Source organism: Plectropomus leopardus, chromosome 10 (genome assembly GCF_026936395.1).
Source record: "Plectropomus leopardus strain MGB_pleo_1.0 chromosome 10, ASM2693639v1, whole genome shotgun sequence".
Classification (NCBI taxonomy): domain Eukaryota; kingdom Metazoa; phylum Chordata; class Actinopteri; order Perciformes; family Serranidae; genus Plectropomus; species Plectropomus leopardus.
This window is the reverse complement of record NC_142185.1, coordinates 22,017,680-22,027,804: the sequence shown is the minus strand read 5'-3', so window position 1 is coordinate 22,027,804 and position 10,125 is coordinate 22,017,680. Positions and strand designations below refer to the sequence as shown.

General features: G+C 42.3%; 2 protein-coding genes across 2 annotated transcripts; both read right to left on the bottom strand.

Moving 5' to 3' along the window:
- Positions 1-329: 329 nt before the first annotated feature.
- Positions 330-3,618, bottom strand: LOC121949598 (leukocyte cell-derived chemotaxin 1). The gene is made up of 7 exons (XM_042495329.2): positions 3,547-3,618; positions 3,248-3,385; positions 2,588-2,728; positions 2,357-2,470; positions 2,066-2,219; positions 1,451-1,638; positions 330-918 (listed from the first exon to the last, which is right to left on the bottom strand). The coding sequence occupies exons 1-7, from the start codon at positions 3,616-3,618 to the stop codon at positions 691-693; spliced, it is 1,035 nt and encodes a 344-aa protein (XP_042351263.1). The 3' UTR covers positions 330-690.
- Positions 3,619-4,521: 903 nt separating this feature from the next.
- Positions 4,522-9,471, bottom strand: pcdh8.2 (protocadherin 8, tandem duplication 2). Its single transcript, XM_042495260.2, has 3 exons — positions 6,874-9,471; positions 6,566-6,764; positions 4,522-5,382 (listed from the first exon to the last, which is right to left on the bottom strand). Exons 1-3 carry the CDS (start codon positions 9,331-9,333, stop codon positions 5,069-5,071), a joined length of 2,973 nt encoding a protein of 990 aa, XP_042351194.1. The 5' UTR covers positions 9,334-9,471; the 3' UTR covers positions 4,522-5,068.
- Between the last annotated feature and the right edge of the window lie 654 nt (positions 9,472-10,125).

Below are 10,125 nucleotides of genomic sequence, written 5' to 3'. Positions count from 1 at the left end.
GGCTAGATTCACAGTAAACCCCAATCTGTGACAAAACACTTTTAGTTAAGTCCAAACAAATGTTCTAAACTGTCAAAATGACATAATGTTCATTTAACACAAAAGCTCATCCTTTGTGAGCCTCTTGACATACTTTTTTAAATATTAAGTCAACAGTTTTTGAACTTTGAGTTCATTTGACTAAAATGTTTAATTTTGTTTTTGCCGAATAAACGAAAAATAAACATCCTGAAACCTGATAATTTTATGTTAATATGATGTAGAATTTAATGCTCCTAAAACAAGCAAAAAAACTTTTATTGAACCTAAAAACATTTTTAGTCCGACGATGGTCGTGTGACACATTTATTTTCTGCCTGGTGTACTCCTGACGTTCATGCTCTCTACTGTGCAAAACTAAACGTTTTGAGTGGAAGGTGTTGCTAATGAATTTTTAAGTTGAGTGAGCGAATTTGGGGTTTACAGTATTCTTGCCAGTACACACTCCTGTAGAGTATTGTAGATATTATAATATAGATAATCATGACTTGCATTTCATGCTAACAGCTTTCTCTGGAGGTATTTACACTCAAAATCAGCAAATAAATATCTGCATGAATAAAAACGGAGAAGCTAAAAGTTTAGAGACCTTAGAGGTCTTTGGAAAAAAAAAAAAAAATGTATGTTCTCTTCCAAGTTTAGTGTGTTTTCTCACACAACACCTAAAATGCGTGCCACCCACCAGCGACAGGGCATAATGACTCTGCAAGCTACCTGGCATCCTCTGTAGTTGTACGGCCAGGGCCAGTAGCCGCGCAGAGGTTCGCATATTCTCTGACAGTGAGTGTAGCTGCGTTGACATTCTGAGCAGCAGATCCCCTGGTGGTCTAACATGGTGTCAAAGGTCATGGCGCCTTCCTCTCCAGCCCCTCCGCTGCGCTGCAGTTTTGAAGCAATGTTAATTTTGAAGAGCAGTCATTATTTCATATCTGTACTCATTTGCAATTCAAATGTTTTTAAAAAACTTCTCATCCCCCCCCGATCATGTGACTTCAGTTCTCTTAGGCAGCATGAATTTTTATAACCGATGGGAATTTTCACTTCAGTTCATAAGTTCATCAACTTGGAATTGCAGCTGTTACCCCCATGACCTGTAATCATAGCCACTAATATGATAGCTACTCAACAGCAGTGGCAGTACATCAGCTGGCAGAGGCAATTAATCCAGGTTAACACATTCCCACACCATGCACTCCTGTTTCTGTGAAAATACATTTTTAACAAGGCTGGCATCTTAGTGAAATGAAGTCATCTGAAAAAGTGTTGACAAAACTGTGAAACTTCAGTTCCTAATGTTACTTTAAGGGTTGCTTCGGGGCTCAGTTTGTGCCTCTTGATAGTTAATCAAAAATTCACCAGCTCTGGAGCCTTGTTTATCATAAACAGTGTTGTTGATGAAGTTGGTACTCACATGATAGGGGTTTTCGGGATTGTACGCTGACCCCGCAGCAGACTGCACCCCCTCCTCTTCCTCCCCGACTCTGGAGGTGTCGTCTTCTGCGTGACTCACCGGGTCCTTCTCCTCAGCAGCTGCCTCGAACTCCTCTGTGTTAAACTGCCGTTTGGCTCGCTGTGCGTCTCTCTTTCTCCTCTCCCCATCTGTTCCAGAAGCCACGAGAGGCAAGAGTATTGGGTCAACATCCACAAGACGCCATACATGTCCTCAGAGCTCAATCCTACATAGCTGGGCCCGTCTCAGATGTCCTGAATAATTAAATTAGCAGCAGTGATTTCAAGCAGTCTTGCATATTTCAAGATCATTCTTTTTTAATACAAGACCGGAGCCTTTTTTGGTGTACTCTAAATGTAGAGATGTTTCAAGTGTTTCACCAACTTCTCAGACAAGGCTGTACATTTTTACAAGTGTGTCAGCAGAAAAGCAGGGCAATCACAACCACACTTTGAATAAATTGCGAATGTACAAAAATTTAAATGCTCCGCGATAGCAGGCCATGTTTTATAGACTCTGAGGGACGGAGTACATCAGTGCATTCAGTAAGAGATAGAGAGAAGATAAGAAGGCAACCTTTAGGATAGATAGGTTGGAGCCAGTAAATGGGAAGTTCACCGCAAAGACCCAGAATTTTGTTGCTCAGGAAGCTGGTGTCCTTCAGTGGCTGCTCCTCAGACACCCATATGATGAACTCCTCATCAAACCTCACTGGAATGACTTCATCTGTCTGGCAAAAAGAAAAAGATAATGTCCTTGAATTACTAAAGATTGAAAAGAAATGAGCAGAGGATGTGCTTGCTTTAAAGTCATTTCGTTTTCTTTCTTCCAATTTGCAACGTTCTGCATAAAGTAGTGTGCATATACCAGGTCAAACATCAGCGACTCTTTGTTGTGAGCTCCCATGTGAGGAAGGCTGGCTTTGATTTGGGATTTTATATAGCACTTGTCTCCTCCAAAGAAGCGGATTCCGGTTATTCCCTGCACCAAATCACAGAGATGCCATGTTTACACTCACAGCTTTGCTACTTTGCTAAGCACACAGAAAGTCTCCGCTGAACTACCTCAAGAAGAGAGAACAAGGACAAACTCACTCACAATTTGAAAGTCATGAATCTCCACAGCTTCCTCAGCTCCACTCCCGGTTTTAAATCTCTGCAGGTTGTTGTCTGAATCAATTTCCACGGAGCCCTGCCTCACCTCCCCATTGATGTTCATGCTGTAACGAACATTATAAACCTGGCAGCATTCAGGGTGGAACGTTAAAATGACTGATTAGTCAAGTTATGTAAATCACACTGTAGCAAACACAATAGATGCAGAAAAACAAGCTTCATGCAATCCCCCTGCACAGTAATTATATGTGTTGCTTCTCTTACAGAAATCCAGTGTATTTTAAGCACACTGAGAGCTGAGCAAAGCACCACAGGAGATGCTGTTGCAGACCTTGATGGGGATGTTTGCACTACAGGTGAGCTCAATAGGACACATAAACTGTTTTCTATAAGATGGCGTTGAGCACAATTCATGTTGTTTTTAAAAGAATTAAAGATGCAATTTCACAGTCTGATGATGAATATGATTACTGATAGTCAGCCATTAACATAAATACCTCTTGTACAATAATGATAAAATGTTTTTATCACCAGGGGATCTACTTTGGATCCACTAAAAGCCTCCCGAAGCATCCTTGCATTCACTATCTGTTATCAAAGGGGAGCTGTAATAACCACAGCATAATCCTCCGTCGACACTTACATTTTTATCACTGACTTTCCACAGGTAGAGAGCAGCCATGGATGCACACAACATCAACACTGCGCCAACAATAAGAGCCACAGCTCCAAATCTCAGGAGCCGACTTGCCGCAGCAGAGGTCGGTGTGCCGCTTTGTTCCTTCACAAAGTTCAGAAGATGCAAAGTAAGTAAATGACGCACATGAAAACAACAACAACAACAACAACAACTAACATCCCTGGAAAGTTTGCCGAGCTTTATTTACATGTCATGGGTGTCAATTATATTTCCAATCAAAAAATGTATTAAGCCGGTCTTACCGGAGGCGTGCAGTGTTCAAAACAGCCAGATCCATGAGTGTTATTTTGGATTTTTTCCACAGCTTCTCTCATGATGTCCTCTATAATTCCCTCTGCTAATGCTGTTGCCTCTCTCTGGAGAATCAGGTTATTCTCCACCAGGAGGCTTTTTGACGTTTGAGTGTGAATGACGCACAGTTGATATAAATTCTTTGAGCTAAATTCTTCGTGTGAATGTTACCTGTAGGTCCAATTCCCCTAAAGCAAAGTGGCAATTCTGTAGTACCAAACTAAATACAGACAGTGTTGTGACTGGTGGCAGAAAGGCTGTTACTTGATCGTCTTTGTCAGTGATACTTTATGGCTTTCATTTAATCACTTCTTATAGTTGGATGTCAGCTATGATATATATATATGTATGTGAATACTGCAGATTTCCACCAGTTTTTCTCTTTTTATCGGTGTTGAATGAACAGATTGCACTCCCTGTAGTCAAAAGTGTATGCAAAAGCAAGTCTTCTCAGGTCTTTATACTCCTACAATGTGCTACAAGACAGCACTGACTTGCAGTGCCACACATAATCAGAGACACACAGAGACATAACCTTTGCTTAATTATTAATTTTCAGATTCTGACAATGGGAGAAAGGTAGTTTCGTGGTCAAGGTTACTCGCTCCTTACCATAACTTAAAAAGAAGGAACAGAGTAAGAAAAGAGATTCAAATGTGCAGTGCTGCTGTTGCTTGGAAACAGATTGAACCACATTTTTGGATAATTGGTAAGCTGGGAGGCAATCAGAAAAGGTGAGGGGATTCTTTGACCTTCGAAAAAAATATGTAATTGTAGGAGCATTTGATCAGCAATGCTGTATTTACATGCAAATTGAGGCAGCCGAGTAACTACATTATGTTCTATGAAAGGAAGATGACATTGGCTTATGCTTTCTATCAGTTTAACTGTGATCGTTGGAGGACCACATTTTATTTATTGTGGCTTGTAAGCCCTTAAGGCAAATGAAATACATTCAGTTGGCTAATTGAGGTTATTCTGTGAGCTTGTCTGAATATTTCCTCAGGACAATAGGTTACGCTCTTCCTATAAGATTACATTTGAGTCCTGTAAGCCCAGATAGCTGCATTTTTAAATTGTGGTTGAACAGCAAACAGCGTTTCCTTTTAACTGTTTTATTTGTGCAACAATGTGACAAAATCTACCACAAACATGGTAATCTTTCATATTGATTGTTTTCCACAGCAGAAAGGCCCCTCTCAGCCCAAATGTCCATAGGTCATGCCCCTTAAATAGTAACACATGCTTTTGAAAAGTCATAATAAAATTCTTTTTTACATTAAGTCATTATGAAAAATATATTATTAATGTACAAAATCTTGCATATTACACATGATACAATGAACAGTCGTATATGAGCCAAGAGACACATGACATACTACAAAACACTTCAACAATCCAACATAGAGTCAATTAAGATAAAAGCGCTGTACAGTATAAAGACAGATTCCTTTTTGATGATTTTTTTGATCTTTAAGAGTTTGTGTACTCTGGAATTGACATCTCATCCGTTTCCTGTATTCTGGCCGGCGTCGGTGGACCGACAAGAATATAATCAAATTCCTGGTGTTGGACTTTTTCGTACACACTTTGCAGGCCGTTGGTTTTGGGTATATGAGCTGGATAGTAGTTTTCCCTTCCGGTGTTCCGGGGAAGTGAAGCTGTCTTGTTGAATGTTGACAGATGCGGTCCGCAGGCCATGCTTGTGTTGGGCCTCGTAGCCGAAGGGCTCCAGCATCGGTCCGAGTGTCCCAACACTTTGCACTCACTCGTACATGCCCAGAGACCTGTGTAAAAAAGCAGTGTTGTCAGGGTGTAATACATTTTCTGGCTCACCTGGTTGAGGTTGTTTGCTGTTGAGAGACCCCATGAGCTCAGGTAGCATCTATCACGATGTGTCCAGTGTTTTAGAAAATGTTTTGTTGTAACAGGGTACAATCTGGTACATGGTTTAGATTCAAATATAACACTATGGAGAAAGGAGTGCATGTCACAACACTGCATGGGTTTCACCTTTGCATCCTTGTGTTTGACCAATTTCTCTGAATTTCTATTATATTAAAAGTGGCAGATCTTCTTATCGCTTCCCAGAGGTGGGTGCCAAAATAGCCTCACCCTCTGCTTTGCTGTGGCTCACAACAATGTCTGCACACTTGGAATAATAATTCAGCTAATTAACCAATATGTGTCAATGGTAGTTAACTGTTTGCTGACTAGTTCACCTCGCTGTTATGGAGGTCGCTCACATGATTGCTCAAGGAATCATTAATGTTGTGTACAGTAAAAAAACAATTATGAAAAGGCCAATTTATCTTTGTTTATCTTCATTAAATCAGTTCATGTTAATGACATATAACCCAACTTTAATTAAAACCTAAAACAATAAACAACAATTTGCATCCCTCAGACATATTTTAAATAATAATAATAATAATAATAATAATAATAATAATAATAATAATGATGATGATGATGATGATGATGATAATAATAACAATAAACAACTATTTGGTGATTTGGTGGCCCCCTGCAGTTACTCTGAGCCTCCCTTGGGGTTGTCGACCCACTGTTGAAGACCAAGGTTCTATAGCATTGATAGATATGGTGAAGGGGACTATATGTGGAGAGCATTAGTGTAAGAAAAGATGAGTTGGCAAAAGCTAAACAAGCCTCAGAAAAAAAAAACCAAGAATGACGTTGAAATTTGCACATACCATATCATATTATTGTTCGATATTTGTTATTCTTGTTTCTTAGCTAAAATATCTTTTTTTTTTATTTTTTACAAGTATCTTTTGTTTTAGTTTATAAAAAAATATAATAAATATGAAAAGATAATATATTTCTTTTCGGGGGGAGGGGCCCAAGGAAAGTTTGCCCAGGGCCCCACATGTGCTAGGTCTGGCCCTGTTTATTATTATTATTATTATTATTATATATTTTTTTAAATTAGGTTTTTGTGACACTCACTGTTTGTTGGCGGCGACTCTTTTTTGTGCACGTCTCCACTTATGTCAGAATCGCTGTCATTGAAGTCGCTGTCCCCTTTGCCACTGTCCTTGCCACTGATGTGCGGATCTCTCGCTGAGATTGTGGTGAATGAATTACCCTTCCATATTGTTATTGGTCTGACTGTTTCTTTCCCGTAGCCTGGCAGCGTGGAGTAACCCTGCAAAAACACAAACATATTGGACAGAGATTGTGAGCCAAGATTCAAAAGGCGAACAAAGTCGGCGTGCAAGAAAACTTTAAACATCTCTGGAAAAATAATGACTTACCTTCAATTTACCCTCCATCACCCTGCTGTTTGACTCAAAGATGCCTGCTGTCTGCCTGCCATCCTCACAGCCGGTCTCTGTTGTGTTACTGCTGGCCAACGGAGGTTTCTCTGGAAATGGATGGGCATCAAACACTTTTCCTTTGTGGTTGGCAATCAATGAATCAACATGACCACTTTCCACTTTCTCCACATTTGGTATGTCTTCTTTTTCATCATACCCTCCCTCCCTTGTCTCTTTTTTCCGGCGGCTGCAAATGGTTGTGATGAGAATGATAGCCAGCAGGAGGAGAGAGCAGCTCCCTGCCAGGACAATGATTATGGCTATGGACATGTCCCATTCAAAGAGCTCCTCGCTGCCATTTTGAGCCAAGGAAGGCATACTGGGTAGAGTTCCTTCTATGAAGCTGAAGTGTATAATGGCTGTGGAGGTGAGCGCTGGGGCTCCATTGTCACTGACCGACACCGTGACTTTCACATTGTCTGTGAGATCATACGTCAGCTGTCTGCTCACGTGCACCTTCCCTGTGTCTTTGTTGATGGAGAAACCCAGGTGTCCCCCCTCGGTGATTTTATAGGACAGCTGTGCATTTATGCCTTCATCAGCATCTGTGGCCTTTATCTGGGTTACCACATAACCTGCAGGTGCATCTTTGGGCAGGAAAACCTCAGCAGATCCTTTGTATAGGGGTGGCTCTATGATAGAAGGTTGGTTGTCATTCTGATCAACTATTTTTAGTCTGATGACAGCTGTGCTCTGCAGCTGTGGTGACCCCCCGTCACTCGCTTGGATGTGTATGTCTAGCAGTTTCATCACTTCATAATTAAAACTCCTCAGCGCATATATGGAGCCAGACACTGAATTAAGAGACACAAAAGTGTTCACTGGGGAGCCCATGATAACACTGTCCACAAGCCTGTAAGTGATTTTGCCATTGATGCCCAGATCTGCGTCGCTGGCCTCAACTGTGGTGATGTAAGCACCCGGGGCGTTGTTTTCCACCACTGAAACTTCATAGACAGGTTTGGTAAAGTGAGGGGCGTTGTCATTCTCGTCGCTCAGCCTGATGGTATACTGGGTGATCTTTCTCAGCGGAGGTGACCCGAAATCCTCAGCCATGACTGTCAAGTTATACTCACTAATCCTCTCCCTGTCTAGCACTGCTGCTGTCACTATCATGTAGCTGTCCTCGTAAGCCTGCCGGAGTTTAAAGTGATCGTGTCCGTACAGCGTGCAGTGGACCTGGCTGTTCACACCCGAGTCTCTGTCCAAGGTGCTGATCAGCGCCACCAGACTGTCTTTCTCCGCCGCCTCGCTGATGTATGCGATGCCCGTCGTGATGGAGGTCATCGGGGTGATGCTAATTTCTGGGGCATTGTCATTAACGTCTGTGACGTGAATTATGATTTTGCACACGGAGGGCGTCGGGTTGGGTCCCAGATCGGTCGCCTGCACGTCTAGCTCATATGTGCTTTTGTCCTCAAAATCCACAGGGCTCCTGAGCGTCAGGCGACCTGATTTATTATCCACTTGGAAAAGTTCTCGGATCTCATGCGAGACCTGTTTCCCGAACCCGTAGACGACCTCCCCGTTCAGACCCTCATCAGCATCAACTGCGTTTAAGTCCAATATAACAGCGCCCACCGGTGCGTCCTCTGGCAAACTGACAGAAAAACTGTTCTGGTCAAAAACGGGACTATTGTCATTAAAGTCAGTCACTTTGATAGTTATTTTAGTTGACCCCGATCTGTAAGGGTTCCCTCCGTCTGTGGCGACCAGCTCCACTGTGTATGATGACTGAGTCTCCCTGTCTAGCTCTTTCATTAGCACCAATTCCGCATATTTAACCCCATCGGCTCTCAGGAGCACATCAATGGTGAAATGACTGTTGACAGAGATTTGATAGCTTTGGATATAGTTTGACCCGACATCAGCGTCTGCAGCGGGGTCTAAAGGGATGCGGGAACCCACTGCTGCGTTCTCGGAGATCTCCACTATAGATTCCTTGTTTGGAAACTCCGGAGAGTTGTCATTGATGTCCTTTATTTCCACCTCGGCGTGAATCAATTTGTAGCGGTCTTTGGAGAAATTTACAACGTCAAAAGTGATGAGACACTGAAGAGTGTGTCTGCAGATTCTCTCCCTGTCAATTCGTTCCCCGACAGTGAGTTCCCCGTCGCTTTCTCTCACCCTGATGAATGAATCATTGAATTGTTTCATCATCCTGAAATTGGTCTTGGAGGAATGAGACAGACTCAAGGACATGTCCTTGGCAAGATTTCCGATGACTGTACCTGGTGCGTCCTCCTCATTGGTCTGGTATCGAATAGTATTTCCCTCGGACTGAGCCAGTGAGGCAAATAAAAGCTGATGGATTGAGAATATAAAAATCCACCGGTGCCAATAAGTTTTGCCCCGTGCCATCTTCGTGGTAATCTTTCCCTTGGTAAGCAGCCTCATTGTGCGCTGAACAGATGAGAGCGGTTCACCTCTGGAGTGAGCTCTCCATGCAGCTCCCGCTTTTATGAACTCAACTGTGCTGGAAGTGAAAGTTAGTGGCTCCGCGCGCGCAGCCAGTCAGATACGCTTGTTGCCTCGCCTTCAACACAGCTCAAAATTCTGCAGTGGCGGGGTTTATACAGCTCCTCATGCTAATGAGACGAAGTGTGACCAATCCCTCGCTTTAGAATTAAAAATACCCCTTTCTGAAAAAAAAGGAGAAGAAGCTCTAAGCCTGTTTTTGAGTGCGTGCACTGAAGGAAGTTGCAAAATAGAAGAAAAGGGCAAAACGATATGGCATTGCTTGAAGATAGTTCCTGCGCTGTTTATCGTCTTTTTACAGCCATTACCGAGTGATGGTTTAATTTGGAAAAGCCTATGTCTTCTTTCTTTTGATGTTTAGTTATTGGCATGCATGTGCGCGAGTAGGTGTGTGCGCGCACGTGCACTCACAAGGCCAGCTCAGTTGTTTTGTTTTTTTGGTGAGCTGAGCAGTGTTTTGTTCAGGGAGAGTGCAACTCATTTGCAGTGGCATGGCCAGAATTTTTTTTTTTTTTTTGACTGTGATGGCACAAGTGGGGTCCTGACTTTTGCAGGGTTGGCATGAAGTACGAGCGCTGCTGCAGATATATGTGTTGGTATTGACCATTTTTTGTCTTATTACCCACCTAATTTAATTTTTACGATTGCAGTGTCTTAAGTTCCTGATTAAAGGTAGTTTGGATAAATAGACCTACCAGTCACAACACAACA

Bases quoted from the DNA above. Each gene is read 5' to 3' on its own strand.
- LOC121949598 (XM_042495329.2), bottom strand. From the start codon at position 3,618: ATGAGAGAAGCTGTGGAAAAAATCCAAAATAACACTCATGGATCTGGC. The intron at 2,729-3,247 runs GTAAGTGTCGAC...GAATGCTGCCAG, and splicing joins GGAAAGTCAGTGATAAAAAT to GTTTATAATGTTCGTTACAG. The intron at 919-1,450 runs GTGAGTACCAAC...TCAAAACTGCAG, and splicing joins ATCCCGAAAACCCCTATCAT to CGCAGCGGAGGGGCTGGAGA.
- pcdh8.2 (XM_042495260.2), bottom strand. From the start codon at position 9,333: ATGAGGCTGCTTACCAAGGGAAAGATTACCACGAAGATGGCACGGGGC. The intron at 6,765-6,873 runs GTAAGTCATTAT...GTGTTTTTGCAG, and splicing joins TGATGGAGGGTAAATTGAAG to GGTTACTCCACGCTGCCAGG. The intron at 5,383-6,565 runs GTGAGTGTCACA...TTTTTTACACAG, and splicing joins AGAGTCGCCGCCAACAAACA to GTCTCTGGGCATGTACGAGT.